The following is an 18,822-nucleotide window of genomic DNA, read 5'->3' as shown; positions in this document are numbered from 1 at the left end:
AAGGTAAGCTGCAGCTGCAGCCACAGGCGAGCATTCTAAGTCACACCCAGCGTGGAGGCCTGACGACTGTGTCACCCATGCTGTGGTGTGGTCAGAGCAAGAAAAGCGACCATCTCAGTTTTGACAGAGTAAGTGACACACATAAGCATAGGGCTCCTACTACAACCATTCACGTCTTTTTAAAATTTGTAGCAAGCAATAACTTCCTTCATACAACTTTCTAACCAATCAAACTTTTGACCATAAGTGTATAATTGACACGAGTCAGAGGTACTGTGTCAACTCTGCCTTCTACCAACAGAGTATTAAACTGCCATAAATTATTATTTTACTTTGGGTCTTTTGGTGTTCCTCAATCTATGATATGTTTGCTGTTTCTGCTTATTTTGAGATAATTTATTAACCCACCACCATCCGGTAAGTGCAGAAGAAGTACATGTGTTAGAAGTCCTAGGAAGACAAAATACGTAATTATGTTAGAAGTGAAAAAAGAGATAATAAAAAATACTCAAAGTGGTAAGATCAATATTATATATGCATATGGAATGAGCTGCTGCAGAAAAGAAACAATTCTTGAGGGCAAAGAGAATTCCAGCATTAAAAATTACCGTACCTGTACATTTGACAATGATCAGTGGGAGAGAAGGAACTGTGAGAAAGGCAAGTTTTGAGTACAGAGTCAGTATCAACGTCAGGGGTCTATCTGCCTAGTGGTTATTCAGGAAAGGCTAGGAGAACGTTCAAGATCTAGAAAGTTGAAAATGTTCAAAATGCTGCTGCTAAAACTTCTGCCCCAGCCACGTATGATCCCACAAGGTCAAGGTCCACGAGAGTAGGCGCATCGAAGTCAGTGACATGACTGCAAACGCAAACAACTACAATAGTTGAAGAGACGATTTGTGCCTTAATACATTGCCTGGAACGTAAGAAAGGTTATGCTTGTTTCTTTCTAACACTCAAACAATTCCGATAACTCTTTCAAATTCAAAGCTTCACATACTCATCTGTATTTTAAAAAAAATCCAACTTCTGTAGACTTTAATGATTAAAATCAAACTCTTATTCTACAAGTTCCATTAAGTCATCTGCTAATCACATGTTCATCATATTTAAGAAACAAAGTTGTTCACTGTCTAATGGGAAATAAAAAAGAATATTCTCACATCCAGAGAATAAATTACTTCCCTGAATTACAGGTCAATTTTACTGAAAGGAGGGTTTAGAGAGTAAAAACAAACAAACAAACAAAAAAAAACAAAAGAAAACTGTAATCCTATAATAAGTACTAAACTTTCACCTACATTATAAGCATTTAAATGCTAGTAAGTTAATTCAGTGTATACATATTTAGATTGGTAAGTTTGACGCTTTCACAGAGAACTATAAGATAAAACAAAACTAGAAGTTTATTTTCTATAAAATCCTTTTCATTAAACATGAACTCTCTTACTGATGTTATCATATACTCAACTTGTCTTTTTTCCTCTAAAATCAGCCTCCAAAATTCCAATTATCTCCAAAAAATATTTGAAGGTAATCACTACTTTATAATTATTATTCAGGATGGTAAAAAATGCAAATAAGAAATTTGCTTTCCTTAAAACAAAGTAGGTACCTTTCACATATCACTGTCTCAAAACAAAAAAGAAAGTATATTTTTGTGATGGCAAATCACAAACCAGCTACTGCTTTTTTTCTGATTTTACATTTGAGCTGCTAACGGGTTTTTATTTGTTACATGCTCAATTCTGAAGTTTTAATTATAAAACCAGAGGCATTTATTTATTACGTAAAATTTAAGTAATTACAAAATTTCACCAAAATATTACAGAAAACAGGATGCTATATTTAAAAAACACAAGTGTGTGTTAATAATCAAATGCAGAGCTCTTTTTAAACAACTATGATTTAAAAGGGTTTCTTTCAGGATTAGTCACATGAAGAGGGACTGAAAGCATTGGTCAAGAGAAGACAGAACAAATGATTCCCAATTTACCCAATCCCAAACCCCAAAATGTTATCAACAGTATATTACTGTTGATCACTAAGGTATATTTAAAACTGAGATCAGGAGCTCCCACTGTGGTGCAGCAGAAATGAATCGAACTAGGAACCATGGGTTCCATCCCTGGCCTCGTTCATTGGCTTTGGATCCAGCGTTGCCATGAGCTGGGGTGTTGGTCGCAGATGTGCCTCGGATCCTGAATTGCCATGGCTGTGGCAGAGGCCAGCAGCCATAGCTCCGATTAGGCCCCTAGCCTGGGAACATCAATATGCCACGGGTGCAGGCCTAAAAAGAAAAAAAAAGAAAAAAACCACAAAAAAACGAGACCATTTCAGGAAAAAAATGTTAGTAATTTTAATAATTCTTAATACTAATCAAATGGTGTGTATCTTCAGTATATATTTTTTAATTGTACCTCTATCTAACAGAAGAGGAGTAAGACTACACAGAACACATATGAATAAAAAAAAGTTATCAATAAAAAGCAATACATTATTTCCCCAGTGAGTAATATGAATTATACAACCTGGAATTTAGAGAAAGTAGAAGGTCCTATAAAACACCATGGTTAAGAATATCCTCACAGAAAAGAGAGGGTTTTAGCTAAATGTCATAGTGCAATGTCAAGAGAATCACTCTTAGGAGGCAGACAGGTTGGGGTTTGAAAAACAGCTCTACAATGTCTAGTTTAGGGCAAAGTTACCACACTTTCTTTTAACTTCAAGGTGCCTAAAAAATAAGAGCAAAACATGGAGAAACAAGATGGTGAAACAGAAGGATTCAAGCTGACCTCTCACAAAAACACCAAAATCGCAACTAACTGCTCAACAACCATCAACAAAACAGACTGGAAGCTGCCAAAAAAGATATCCTACACCCAAAGACAAAGAAGAAGCCACATCCAGATGGTAGGAGGGGCAATTCTGTGATCTGAGCAATCCCATATGCACTGGGTGTATGAAACACAGACTGAAAAATAACCGTATCACAGGTTCCCCCGCTTGGGGGTCTGGCATTGGGAGGAGGAGGCACCAGAGCACTTAGTGCTGAAGGCCAGTGGAGCTTGAGCACAGGAGCATCACAGGACTCAGGGAAACAGAGACTCCATTCATGGAGAGTGCACACAGGGTTTCATGTGCACTGGGTCCCAGGGCAAAGAGAGACCACAAGAATCTGGGTCAGACCTACCTATGAGTCTTGGAGGGTCTCCTGGGAAAGCATGGAGCAGCTGCGGCTCAAATTAGGGCAGAACATTGGAAACTGAGAGGTTCCACAGAACAATCATGGCTGTGAGCTCCCCTAGAGGATGCCATTTAGGAAAAATCGGGCCCCTTCCACCAGGGCAAAGTCCCAGGCCAAGCAACAAACAGGTGGGAACACAGCCCCGCCCATCAGTAGATAGGCTGCCTAAAGTCCTCCCAGGCACACGGCCACCTCTAATTACACCCAGAGACAAAGTCCCACCCACCAGGGGGACAAAACTCAGCTCAACCTACCAACAGGCAGGTGCACCAGTCCCTCCCATCAGGAAGGAGGCCTCAAGCCTTTGTATTAACTTCACTCCCAAGGGAGCATACACCAGATGCAAGAGTGACTACAACCTTGCTGCTTGCCAAAAGGAGATCACACAGAAAGCTATACAAAATTAAAAGGCAGAGAAAAACACTCTGGATGAAGAAGACAAAACCACAGAAAAACAGTTAAGTGAAATGGAAACAAGCAACCTACATGGAAAAGAGACTCTAGAGTGATGATAGTAAGGATGGTCCAAGATCTCAGAAAAGGTCTAGCAGCAAAGATTGATCAGTTACGAGAAATGGCTAACAAAGCTATAGAAGGTCTGGAGATTAACCAAGTAGAGATGAAACACACAGTAACTGAGTGAGTTCCTGTTGGGGCACAGCAGAAACCAATCTCACTGGTATTCCAGAGGATGCAGAGTGGGTCGGGGATCCGGCATTGCTGTGAGCTGTGGTGTAGGCTGCAGGCACTGCTCAGATCTGGCACTGCTGTGGCTATGGTGTAAGCTGGCAGCTGTTGCTCCGATTTGACCCCAAACCTGGGAACTTCCATGTGCCACTGGAGCTGCCCTGAAAACAAAAAATAAAAAATAAAATTTAAAAAATCACAATAACTGAAATGAAAAATTCACTAGAAGGAACCTAGAGCAGAACACAGGAGGCAGAAGAACAGATATGTGAGATGGAAGACAGACAGGTGTAAATCAATAATGCAGAAATGGAATAAAGAAAAAAAGAATGAAAAGAAATGAGAAGCATCTAAGAGAACTCTGTGACAACATTAAATGCACCAACATTCTCATTATAGGGGTGCCATAAGGAGAAGAGAGGAAGGGCCAGAGAAAATATTTGAAGAGCTAATAGCCAAAAACTTTGCTAACACGGGAAAGGAATCACTTACTCAAATTCAGGAAGCACAATGAGTACCATATAGAATAAACCCATATTAATAAAGCTGACCAAAATTAAAGACAAAAAGAAAATATTGAAAGCAGCTAGGGAAAAGCAACAAATAACATACACAGGAACCCCAGTAAGGTTGTCAACTGATTTTTCAGCAGAAACTGCAGGCCAGAAGGAAGTGGCACCATATACTTAAAGTGATGAAAGGAAAACACTTCCAACCAAGAATACTCTAACCAGCAAGGCTCTCATTTAGATTTGAAGGAGAAATCAAAAGCTTTACAAACAAGCAGAAGTTAAGAGAATGCAGCACCACCAAACCAACTGTACAACAAAGGCTAAAGGAACTTCTTTAAGTGGAAAAGAAAAGGCCACAACCAGAAATAAGAAAACTACAAGTGAGAAGGCTTGCTAGTACAGCCAAACATAGTAAAGGCAGGAAATCACCTACACACAAACATGATACCAAACCAGCAATTGTGAGGAGGGTACAAATGCAGGATACTGGAGATGTATTTCCAATGAAGAGACCAGCAACTTAAAACAATCTTGTATATATATACAGACTCCTATATCCATACCTCCTGGTAATAAGAAACCAAAAATCTACAATAGATTCACACACAAATAAGAAAAAGCAATCCAAACACAACTAAAGATATTCATCAAACCACAAGAGAAGACAACAAAAGGAGGAGAAAAAAAAAATCAACAAAAACAAATTCAAAACAATTAACAAGATGACAATAAAAGCATACATATAAACAATTACCTTAAATGTAAATGGACTAACTGCTCCAGACAAAAGACACAGACTGGCTGAATGGATACAAAAACAAGACCCATATACACACTGTCTACAAGAGACCCAATTTAGTTCTAGGGACATGTACAACCTGAAAGTGAGAGAATGGCAGAGGATATTCCATGCAAATGGAAAACAAAAGAAAGCTGAAGTAGCAATACTTGTATCAGAAACAACAGACTTTAAAATGAAGATGGTTACAAGAGACAAAGACAGACATTACATAATGATCAAAGCGTCAATCCAAGAAGATATAACAATTGTAAATATACATGCATTCAACATAGAAACACTTCAATATATAAGCAACTGATAACAGACATAAAAGGAGAAACTGACAATAACACGGTAATAGTGGAGGACTTTAACACCCCACTTACAGCAATGGACAGATCATCTAGATAGAAAATCAACAAGGAATCATAGGCCTTAAATGACATATCAGATTAAATGAACTTAATAGACATTTATAGAACATTCATCAAAACAAAACAAAACAAAACACAGCATTCTTCTCAAATGCACGTGGAACATTCTCTAGGATAGATCACACTCCTGGCCAGAAATTAAGTGTTGGTAAATTTAAGAAAATTGAAATCATATCAAGCATCTTTTCTGATCATGATGCAGTAAGAGTAGACATCAACGACAATTTAAAAAGCTGCGAAAAACACAAACACATGAAGCCCAAACAATATGCTACTAAAGAACCAATGGATCACTGAAGAAATCAAAGAGGAAATATAAAAATATCTACAGACAAAAAAGACACAACAATCTAAAACCTATGGGATGCAGCAAAAGCAGTTTTAAGAGTGAAGTTTATAGCAAACAAGAATACTTCAGGAAACAAATTTCAAATAAACAATCTAACCTTACACCTAAAGCAACTAGAGAAAGAAAAACAAACAAAACCCCTAGTGAGTAGAAGGAAAGAAATCATAAAGATTAGGGCAAAGGCAAATGAAATAGAAAATGAAGAATACAATAGAAAAGATCTATGAAACAAAAACCTGGTACTTTGAAAAGATCAACAAAATTGATAAACCCTTAGCCATCAAGAAAAAAAAAGGGAGAGGCTCAAATCAATAATATTCAAAATAAAAAAGAAGTTAACAACAGACATCATAGAAATACAAAGGATCATGAGACTACCACAAACTACTATATGCCAATAAAATGGACAACCAGAAGAAATAGACAAATTCTTAGAAAGGTACAATCTTCCAAGAGTGAACGAGGAAGAAACAGAAAAGATGAGTGGACCCATCGCAAATACTGAAATTGAAACTGTGATTAAAAAATTTCGAACTAACAATAGTTCAGGATTGGCTGGCTTTTTAGGTGAATTCTATCTAACATTTAGGAAGAGTTAATATCTATCCTTCTGAAACTATTCCAAAAAGTTACAGAGGAAGGAACACTCCCAAATTCATTCCATGAGGCCACCATCACCCTGATATGAAAACCAGAAAAATGTACCACAAAAAAAGATAATTACAAGCCATTATCACTGATGAGCTCAGATGCAAAAATCCTCAACAAAATACTAGCAAACCGAATCCAGAAATACATTAAAAAAAAAACATACAACATGATCAAGTGGTGATTTATCCCAGGGATAGAAGGATTTTTCAATATCTGCAAATCAAGCAGTGTGAAACACCACATTACAAATTGCAAAATAAAAACCATATGATCATTTCAATAGATGTAGAAAAAGCTTTTGACAAAATCCAACACCCATTTCTGATAAAAATTCTCAAGAAAGTGGGCATTGAGGAATGTAACTCAACATAATAAAGGCCATATATGATAAACCCACAACTAACATCATTCCCAATGATGAAAAGCTGAAAGAATTCCTGCTAAGATCAAGAACAAAAGAAGGAGCAGGTCCACTCTTGTCACTTTTATTCAATATAGTTTTGGAAGTCCTGGCCAAGGCAATCAGAGGAGAAAAAGAAATGAAAGAATTCCAAATTGGAAAGGAAGAAGTAAAACTTTGCAGATGACATGATACTATACATAGAAAATTCTAAAGATGCCACCAGAACTTTGTTAGAGCTCATTAATGAATTTGGCAAAGTTGCAGGATGTGATATTAATACACAGAAATATACTGCATTTCTATATACTAACAATGAAAGATCAGGAAGAGAAATTAGGGAAACAATCTCACTTATTATCACATTAAAAAGAATAAAATATCTAGGAATAAACTTACTTAAAGACACAAAAGATCTATACTATAAAAAGTATAAGATGTTGATGAAAGAAATCAAAGATGACATGAACCGATGGGAAAATATACCATGCTCTTGGACTGGAAGAATCAATACTGTCAAAATGACTATACCACCCAAAGCAATCTACAGATTCAGTGCAATTCCTATCAAAGTAACAATGGTATTTTTCACAAAACCGAATAAAAATATTTTAAATTTGTATGGAAACACAAAAAGATCCCAAATAGCCAAAGCAATCCTGGGGGGGGGGGGGAGCTGGAAGAATCAGGCTCCCTGACTTCAGACTATATTATAAAGCTACAATCATCAAAACAATATGGTACTGGCACAAACACAGAAATATAGATCAGTGAAAAAATAGAAAGCCCAAGAATAAACCCATGCACCTACAATCAACTAATCTACAACAAAAAAGCAAGGATATACAATGGCTTCAATAAGTGGTGTTGGAAAAACTGAACAGATACCTGTAAATGAATGAAATCAAAACACTAACACCACACACAAAAATAAACTCAAAATAGATTTAAGACCTAAATATAAGACATGATACTATAAAAACCCTTAAAGGAAAACACAGACAGAACACTCTGACATAAACCACAGCTATATCTTTCCAAATCCATCTCCTAGAACAATGAAAATTAAGACAAAAATAAACTAATGCGACCTAAGTCATAAAGTTTTTGCACAGCAATGGAAGCCCTAAACAAAATGGGGGAAAAAAAAAAAACCCACTGAATGGGAGAAAATATTTGCAAATGAAGCAACTAACAAGGGATTGATCTCCAAAATACATAAAACGAAAAGACCACACACAGCATAGGAGAAATACTTGCAGATAATGTAACTGACAAGAAATTAATCTCCAAAATATACAAACAACTTGTGAAGCTGAGTATCAAAAACTCCAACAACCCAATAAAAACAAATGGGCAGAAGACCTAAACAGATATTTCTACAAAGATGACATACAGATGGCCAAAAAACACTTGAGAAGATACTCAATATTTCTAATTATTAGAGAAATTCAAATCAAAACTACAGTGAGGTACTACCTTACACCAGCCAGAAGGGGTATTATCAAGAAGTCTACAAACAATAAATGCTGGACAGGGTGCAGAGGAAAAGGCACCCTCTTACACTGTTGGTGGAATGTCAACTGGTACAACCACTATAGGAAATAGTATGGATAGTCTTCAAAAAACTAAAAATAGAACTACCATATGATCCAGCAATCCTACTCCTAGGCATACATCTGCAGAAAACTGTAATTCGAAAAGATACATGCACTCCAATGTTCATTGCAGCACTATTATAACAGCCAAGAAATAGAAGCAACTAAATGTCCATTAAAGGAGGAATGGATAAAACAGATATGGTACATGTATACAATGGAATACTACTCAGCCATAAAAAAATGAAATAATGCCACTTGCAGCAATATTGATGGACCTAGAAATTACCATACTAAATAAAGACAGTGAAAGACAAACATCATATGCTATCCTTATATGTGGAATCTAAAAATGGATACCAATGATCTTATTTGCAGAAGAGAAAGAGACTCACAGACTTTGAAACTTATGTTACCACAGGGGACAGGTAGTGGAGGAAGGGATGGACTGGGGGCTTGCAACTGGCATATCACACCGTGGTATATGAAAGGACTGGCCAATAGGAACCTTCTGTATAGGACAGGGAACTCTACCTAATATTCTCTAATGGTCTATGTGGGACAAGAATCTGAAAAAGAATGGATGTAGGTACATATATAACTGAGTCACTTTCGTACAGCAGAAATTAGCACGACACTGTAAATCAACTATACTTCAATAAAACTTAAAGAGTGAAACCTACTTAAATTGTGAGGATAAAATAAGATAATGTATATAAAACATACGTAGCAAAGAGCCTGGCATTTCGTAACTACTAATGAAATGTTCGTTCCCCATGAACCTTGACATTCACTTGGTTCATTTATGAAATGAAGACACTGAAGTTGTCCACTGCTCCTAATGAAAAAGGAGACCCTTACAAGCATATATTAATTCTGGGAGGAAATACTGGGGACCTTATAACACTCCCAGGGTATAATAAACAGGATAAATGAGCAGAAACTAAAGAGCCACGGGAAGAAGCATGTCTTAAGAGTTGCTGGGGCTAGAATAATATCATTCTTGTGGGAATAAGGAGAGCGTCAGCGAAATAATATTCAATGAGCAATAAAAGGGGAAATCGCAATCCTTGACTCAGCGCTCTAAAGAAAAAGGACTTAAAGTGGCCACTCAGGATCTAAGAGTTTCTGATTCCTTAGGGTCTATCAAGGATATAAATTTATCTTCTCTTTTTAACAAAATGCTAATGAAATGAAAGCAGATGAACTAGAAGAGAGAGGTATACCAAGGCAAATGAAACCATAAACCAGAAGTCATAAACAGGGCTCTGGAAAGAATGGAGACGACAATCTCAAAAGAACTATAAAAAGGTTTTATAGAAAAGATCAGGAATCAGAATAGCATCAGACTTTTCACTGTCAAGACTAAATACTACATCAATGGAGCAATAACTTCATGGGGTTAAAAATCATTTTGACTATGCAATCTGATACAAATTCCACAACATTCAGGTTGAGGGCACACAGTGCATAAGTTTACCACTCACTTAGGTTTTCAGAAAAATTTCCCCCAAAGGTTGAATGTGTGAAGGGATCTAAAAATGGCTTAAATTTGCATGCTAAAGAGTATTTTTACAACAATGAGGTTGTGTATACTTATTAATATTGACTGAAATATAAATGTAAATGTTAAAAGTTTAAGGTTAACCACTAGAAGAATAAAGGTGGAAAGTAAACATATATTCTTAACATATACTTAATATCCTCAGATTCTACAAACTATTTTGTTTTAAATAAAGAAGGACAATATGCTTTGAGCAGGGGGCCAATAAAGAACTCTGAAATGAAAAATTACTAAAAACAAAATAAAAACAAGAACAACTCTAAATAGATGAGGTGAAGACTAGAGTGAGATAGCTGATGAAATGTATTCTTCCAGTAGGGAGTTTTTGTTTGTTTGTTTGTTTTGTTTTTTTAAACGGAGTGGGAAGAACATTTTAAGAAATTTTAAAAAGTTAAGAGATGGAAAGTCTAGACTCACGAATTGTAATGAGTAGACATTAAAGATGAAAGAACCAAGGGAACAGGGAAGAAGACACAACAGAAAAAAATTACAGAGCTCAAGAAGCACAGAAGTCTTCAGATTAATATCGTTCAATGAGTGCTCAGCAGGTGAAGAAAAAGACATGCCACTTGAGATGTCCTGCAGGAAAATTCAGAACTCTAGGAATAAAAAGAAGAATTTTACTCATTTCTAGAAAACCAAACAAAACTAAGACTATCTACAAAGCAATAAGAACATACAATTTGTCATCAGTAGTGTTATCAGAACTTTAAGGGAAAAGTCTTAAAAAACCATTTTATCCAAAAAAATACGTAAGTAGAATGTATCTGTTGCAATCTCCTCTACATTTTCCATTATCCCATTTCAATTACCAATGTAATGGCCTACTCCTTCTTCTTATTCATACTCCTTCTTCTTATTCATACAAACACATACTTGTTTTGGGTTTATCTTCACAGGAATATATTTAACACATGCTACAACGAATATAATTGTATAGACAGCCCTACAGTAGTGTTTTTATTTCAATAATATAGATCCTTTAAAGTTGCATGTGCAATTTTTTTTAGTTTAATTATATACATTTTCAAATCATTTCCCTAAATCTCCATCAATATGCATGTTTACCTCCAAGGTATAAGAATGTCTGTTTCTCCACATTTTTACAATTTCTGCCAGTATCCTGGTGAAAAATGTGAAAATACTTTTCACCCCAGAATTCTACAACTAGCTAAACTAGCATTCAAGTATAACAATAAAATACAGACATTATTAAATAAATAAGGATTCCAAATGTTTACCACCCACAGATAAGAGAATTACTCATGGAGATATTCAGGTGTAGACAGAAAAGAATACGTGGAAAAGAAGACAGAAGAATCAATAAACATTAGTGAGCAATTAAAACACTAAAACATGTAACTGAATCTAACAGCCACTGACTATTGTTCAAAAAGGATTCCTTTGAAACGAGGAACGCATAGTACTTAACAATTAGGGAACTAAGACCCCCACAAGGTTTCAACATGAGAGTTCTGACTACTGGACAATGATCAAAAGAAAGTCTTTTTCAAGATGTGTCAAAATGTTAAGGGTAATAAAAAAAAAATACTGAAATAAGATATGTAGCTCCAAATCTATACAATTAAAAAATGGGAAAAAAAACTATCTAATATATAAAGTAACAATGGAACAAGGCAAAGAGGAAATAAAAGAAAACAAAAAGAAGTCCAAACCTATCAGTATTCACAATAAACGTGAAAAGTTCATCTATTAAGAAAAACGCATTCATAATTGCTTTGCTTTGAAGTATGCTATATGCTGTTTATAAAAGAAAAAATAAGGTGACGGAGTTTCCTGGTAGCTGCTGAAGGCTGAGGTAACTGTGGCAATTTATTAAAATAAGACAACAATAAAACCTGCCACACAGATTGACTCTTTCCTCCATGAGCAATTTTCTCTGCAGCAGGCAATGTTACTTGATAGCATTTTACTCACAATAAAACTTTTCAAAATTGGAGTCAATAAATCTTCTGTTGTCATTTCAACAATCTTTACAGCATCTTCACCAGAAGTAGAGTCTATCTCAAAAAACTTTTTCTTTTTTTATAAAAAGACTACTTTATTAGCTTATTCCTAAGAAGCAACTTCTTGTCCATTAAAGCTTTATATTTAAAACAGATATAATAATATGAAAAGGAATGAAATATTCCAAGAATTGCCCAAAGCTACAGAGACATCAAGTGAGCAAATACTAGAAAACTGGTGCATGAGGTTGCCACAAACCTTCAATGTGTAAAAACACAGTATGTGTAAAAGCACAGCACAGTGAAGCTCAATAAAATCATATGTGCCTGTATATAAAAGCCCACAGACTCCACACACAAAAATCTCTGAAGCTGGTATAATAAACAAATTCAGCAAACTTACAGGTATAAAATCAACAAAGATAAATTAGTAGTGTTTTTCTCCATGCCAGAAATGAATGATCCGAAAAAGACATTAAGAAAACCATCCCAGGACTTCCCGTCATGGCTCAGCAGTAACAAACCCGACTAGTATCCATCAGGATGCATATTCAATCCCTGGCCTCGATCAGTGGGTTAAGAATCCAGCACTGCCGTGAGCTATGGTGTAGGTCTCAGATGTGGCTCCGATCCCACGTTGGTGTGGCTGCGGTGTAAGCTGACAGCTGCGGTTCTGATTTGAGCCCTAGCCTGGGAACCTCCATGTGCCTCAGGTGTGGCCCTAAAAAGGAAAAAGAAAGAAAAAAGAAAACAATTCCATTTTAAAAAGTTTTCAAAATAATAAAATGTGTAGGAATAAATATTAACCACGGAGAAGACTCAAACCCTGAAGAATTACAAAACACCACTGAAAAGAAATTAAAGGTCTAGATGGACAGAAAGACATCCTATGCTCATGTATTATTTTTTTTTTGAAAACAAAATATTGTCAAGATGGCAATACTTCCTCAAGTGACCTGTATAATCTCCATCAAAATCTGAATAGCCGTTTTAAATCTGAAATAGCTGAGGTGATCCTCAAATTCATATGAAACTACAAGGGGCCATAAACAAAGAAATAATATTGAGAAAGAAATAAAGTAAAGGGACTCATCATGATTTATGAACTTATTACAAAGCTTTAGTAATCAGTGTGGTACTGGAATAAGGGAGTCATACAGACCAATGGAATAGATCTGAGAATCCAGAAACAAACCCAAGTTACCTATGGCCAATTGATTCCTAACAAAGGTGCCAAGACCATCAATGGGAAAGAACAGTCTTTCCAACAAATGATCCCGCGAAAACTGGACAGTCACCTGCAGAAGAATGAAACTGAAGCCTGCTTCACATCATGTAGAGAAATTAAATCAAAATGGAGCAACAGTACAAATACAAGAACTAAAACTGTTATGCTCTTAAACTAAGGCTTAGGAATAGATCTTTATGATGCTGGACTTGGCAATGGATTCTTAGACTTGACACCAAATGTATGACAAACAAAACATAAAAATAGATATCTGGACTTAAGCAAAATAAACATTCATGCAAAGGACATTATCAAGACATATTTCATAAGGGTTTAACAACAACGAAAGATACAAACAAAACAAAACAACCCTGACTTTTAAAATGGGCAAAGGATTTGAACAGACATTTCTCACATCAAGATACACAAATGACTAACGAGCCCATGAGAAGACGTTCCCCAGTCTTGGTCATTAAGAAACTGTGAATGAAAACCACAATAAGACACTACTTCACACCCATTAAGATAGCTTTAAAACAAAACTGGAAAATATCAAGTGCTGATGAGAATGTGGAGAAATAGAGACCCTAATACATTGCTGGTGAGAATGTAAAGTGGGGCACCTGCTGTGGAAAACAGTTTGATGTTCCTAAAAAAGGCAACGCAGAAGTACTACCTGACTCAGCTAGTCAACTAGATATACATTTAGGAAAAACGAAAACTCACGTACACACAGAAACTTGTACAAGAATGTTTCTAATAGCATCATTATTCAAAACAGACCCCCAAAAAGGAAGTACATGCTATAATTTGGCGGAATCTTAAAAATATGCTAAGTGAAAAAGTCAGACATAGAGGTCACATATTTTAGGATTCCTGTCATTTGAAATACGAGAACAGGCAAATTCAGAGACAGAAAGGAAAGGGTACCAGCTGACAGTGGAAGGGGGGAATTGGAAATGATTACTTAATGGATGTAGGGAGTTGAAACACCTTTGAAATGAGAGTGAGTGATTACTGTGAATATACTAAATGCAACTGAACTGTACACTTAAAATGATTAATTGTATGTTACACAGAACAAAAAAGATGGCAGTCATAAAATGTGCCCCTGTCCTGACAACATCTTAATTTAGAGCAAACTTCTATGTCCTTAGATCCCCTCTAAAATTACCCAACCGAAGGCCAATCCTATCCTAGGCTCTAATACCTTCCTAAAAAGACACCTCCAAAGTCCCTACAGTCTGAGGAATCTCTCACCTCAACAAGTAAAAACCACGTTCAACGACAGGTGTTTCTGGCTAGTCTTTTTGGCTGGAAGGTGTTGATAAAACTAATAACTAATTTTTCAACAGAAACAACAGAAGCCAGAACACAAAGGGATAATAGCTTAGTTAAAAGAAAATAATGGCTAACTCAGAATTGAAACCAGTTTAAAACAAAAAACAAAAAAAAACTACCATTCAAAAGTAAAGGTGAAATACAGAACATGACCAGACAACAAAAAATGAGAGAGTTTTTCATCACAAATCTACACCAAAGCATATACAGAAGGGTATTCTTCAAAAACAGGAAATGATCGCAGATCAAGAACTCAAGTTTCAGGAAGAAACAAAAAGAAATAAAAATAGTAATTTGGGTAAATCTAAAATACTGACATAGGAGTTCCCATTGTGGCTCAGTGGCTTAAGGACCCAATGTAGTCTCCGTGAGGATGCAGGTTTGAGTCCTTGCCCCACTAAGTTGGTTAAAGATCCGGTGTTGCCACAAGCTGCAGCATAGGTGGCAGATGTAGCTCAAATCCTGTGTTGCTGTGGCTGTGGTGTAGGCCGGCAGCTGCAGCTCCAATGTGACCCCTAGGCTGGGAACTTCCATATGCCACGGGTGCGGCCATAAAGAAAAAAAGAAAAGAAAAAAAACTGACATAATTTTTAGTCTCAGGGGGATTAAAAATATGAGTTAAAAACAGACCTATTATTGCAAATAAACTGAGCAAGGGGTGAGGTGGGATGATTAATGGAATTAAGTATTTTAGGTACTCTGCATTGTCTGGAAAGATATAAAATAAGTTAATTAGCCTCTCATAAGTCAAATTTGAATGTTGCAATTTCTAGGGGAGTAGCTCCCAAAAGTGTCATCTGCGGACCCTGGGGGACTCTGAGACCCTATCAGGGGAATTTCAAAAATCACGATGTTTTCATAATAACACTGATAAGATCTTATGCCTTTTGCACTCTCACTCTTTCATAGATGTCCATGGAGTTTTCCAGGGTCTGCATGACTTTGATATACCAACAGATTAAAGCAGAAAGAGGTGTGAGAATCCAGCTGTTATCTTCCATTAAGCTAGACGTGAAAGAAATTTGCAAAAAATACTACTACTCTTCTAAGTTTTGTTTTAAAAAGTATATTTTTCAAACTTTTTTTTTTTTTTTGCATTTTTTAGGGCCACACCCATGGCATATGGAGGTTCCCAGGCTAGGGATCTAATCGGAGCTGTAGCTGCTGGCCTACACCACAGCCACAGCAACGTGAGATCCGAGCCATATCTGCGACCTACATCACAGCTCGCAGCAATGCCGGATCCTTACCCCACTGAGCAAGGCCAGGGATCGAACCCACAACCTCATGGTTCCTGGCCAGATTTGTTTCAGCTGCGCCACGATGGGAACTCGATATTTTTGAAACATTTAAAAAGTATATTTTAATAGGATATTCTTATTCCCCCCCAAAAAAAAATTACCTGGTTCCAAATATCACCTGTGCCAAGGATGAGAAGCACTGATATAACCAGAACACAGAGTCTGAGACTCAATGACCTGAATAAATGAAAGGATAATATGATATCCACAGACTGGAAGATTTAATAACACAAAGATGTCACCTCCTTCTAAATTCGATTTTTCTAAAACTGACAATTTGACAGTAAAAATTATATGGAACTGCAAAGAATCAAGGAGAACAAGGTAGGAAAACTTGCCAGTTGAACATAAAAAACCTGTTAAAATGCCACATAAATTAAAATTGCCTGGTTTTGGTGCAAAAGTAGATAAAGTGGACCAATGGAAAAAAACAGAGCCCAGAAACAGACTCTTGGTCACTTGATTGATTGACTGATTGACTGACTGATTGATTTGTCTTTTTGTCCTTTTTAGGGCTGCACCCGCAGCATATGGAAGTTCCCAGGCTAGCAGTCTAATCAGAACTACAGCTGCCGGCCTACACCACAGCCACAGCCACAGCCATGCCAGATCCGAGCTGAGTCTGCGACCTACACCACAGCTCACAGCAACGCTGGATCCATAACCCACTGAGCGAGGCCAGGGATCGAACCCACAACCTCATGGGTCCTAGTCTGATTCATTTCTGCTGAGCCACAAGAGGAACTGCCTGGTCACTTGATTTATGACTAAGGTGATACTGCAGTGCAGCTGGGAAACACTTTCAACAAATGGTGTTGCATAAAATATATATTCATAAGGAAAAAGAAAAGGTGAACTCTAAATGTCACATACTACCCAGAATAAGTTCTAGGTAGAAGGTAAACCTAACTGTATCATAAACAAAAAGCAAAATAATATACAGTAATCGTTTCTAGGCAAAAATTAGAAAAAGCAAAATAATAAAGCCTCTAGGACAGTGTCTCTCAAGCTCAGCACTAGCGACATTTGGGGTCCACTGTTTTGTACACTGAGGGATGCTTAGCATTCTGCGCACTGTAGGATGTCCAGCAGCACCCCTGGCGAACCCACTCGATGCCAGGAGTACGCCACTCACCCAGCTGTGAAAACCATCAATATCTCCAAATACTGCCAAAGTCCCACCCAGAGGTGGAAGGTAGGGATGAGGGCAGGGGGAACTGCCTTTAGTGGAGAACTACCGTGCAGAAGATAACTACCTCTTCAGAGCAGAGGACTTTTTAAACCGGACACAAGAAGCTCAACTGTGAAGGAAAATAATGACAAATTGGACCACTTTAAAATTAAGAACTTTTTATCAAAAGGTAAGGTGAAGTGGATGAAAAGACAAAGTGGATATATTTTTCTAATTAAGTCACAACCAAAGGGCTTGCATCTAGCATATATAAAAACTAAAATCAAAAGGAAAATGACAGGAAATACAACAGAAAGAAAAGGGCTCATATCAATAAAACACGTAACTCCTAGAAATCAGTAATAATAATAATAATAAAAAAGAGGATTTCCAAACAGTGATAAATTTAAGAAAAAGTACTCAATCTCATTTGGGATTGGGGAAATGCAGCCTCAGAAGGGCTGAAATTAAAGAGGTTATTAGTGCCAAGTGTTGAGAGAATATAAGCAAAAGGAACCCTCATATTCTGTTGATGGGGGAGGTACGACGACTGAAAACAATTCTTTTTTTTTTTGGTTTGTTTTGTTTTTTGTCTTTCTGCCAATTTCTTGGGCAGATCCCGTGGCATATGGAGGTTCCCAGGCTAGGGGTCGAATCGGAGCTGTAGCTGCTGGCCTACACCAGAGCCACAGCAACGCGGGATCCAAGCCGCGCCTGCAACCTACACCACAGCTCACGGCAACGCCGGATCGTTAACCCACTGAGCAAGGCCAGGGATCGAACCCGCAACCTCATAGTTCCCAGTCGGATTCGTTAACCACTGCGCCACGAAGGGAACTCCTGAAAACAATTCTTGCACCGTGTGTAAATCTGAACACATACACACCAACGACCCAGCTATTCCGCTTCTGGCATATATGCCACATAAATGTCGCACATGTACCCCAAGAAACATGTACAAGAATCTTACGATAGCATCATTTACTCCAAATGCTCAACAGTAGAAAGATAGTAAAAACAGAGCACAGGTGAGCCAAAGGCATACCTGGTAACATACATACATCTCTCAAACACAACAGAGACAAAACAACACTACTACATAATTCTGTTTATATAAAAGTTCCCAAACAGGTTTTAAAATAAAACTACATTCTTTGAAGCTGGGCCATGATTATTCTAGGAAATAGGAAAGTGGGTGACGGGGAAAGGAAGCATATGGGGCTTCTGCTGCTGGCAGTATCCTCTGTTTCTTGATCTGTGGTGGTCACGGAGGGCTGACTTTGTGATGATTCACTGAGCTGTACACTTTGCACAGTTTCCTGAATGTATCATATTCCAATTTTTAAAAAAGACATGGAACATTAGCTTTTATATGCTTTATATGAAACCTAGAAAACAATAATGACAAATACTTCAGCTATTATGGTATTATACGTCAACTGTTTATAAGGAGTAAAAATCCTGTTTGGGGACATCATAACTTTCCACGTCTTGCACTTCAGGATGCTTTGCCCAACTAAGAGAAACAAATAAAGTCTATTAAAAAGAACTGCCTGAGTTCTCAGTATGTTGCAGGAAGACAGAAATACAG

The 18,822-nt window shown here is 37.0% G+C and overlaps 1 protein-coding gene across 50 annotated transcripts in view; it reads right to left on the bottom strand.

Annotated features, from left to right (window-relative positions):
- Positions 1-18,822, bottom strand: part of ZNF644 (zinc finger protein 644) — a 116,271-nt gene that overhangs the window by 30,321 nt on the left and 67,128 nt on the right. For 7 of the 50 annotated variants that reach the window (XM_085024062.1, XM_085024059.1, XM_085024058.1 and 4 more), the window contains one exon: positions 880-916. The exons of the other annotated variants lie outside the window; for them this stretch is intronic. In XM_085024062.1, the coding sequence (XP_084880188.1) occupies positions 880-916 (37 nt within the window). The remainder of the gene's footprint in view (positions 1-879; positions 917-18,822) is intronic. 50 annotated transcript variants of the gene reach the window in all.

Source organism: Sus scrofa, chromosome 4 (assembly GCF_054392235.1).
Source record: "Sus scrofa isolate SSC_HxYL_T2T_F1_AM1 chromosome 4, Sscrofa_HxYL_maternal_Yorkshire_Landrace_v2.0, whole genome shotgun sequence".
NCBI classification, from domain to species: domain Eukaryota; kingdom Metazoa; phylum Chordata; class Mammalia; order Artiodactyla; family Suidae; genus Sus; species Sus scrofa.
This window is presented reverse-complemented; position numbering and strand designations above follow the sequence as displayed.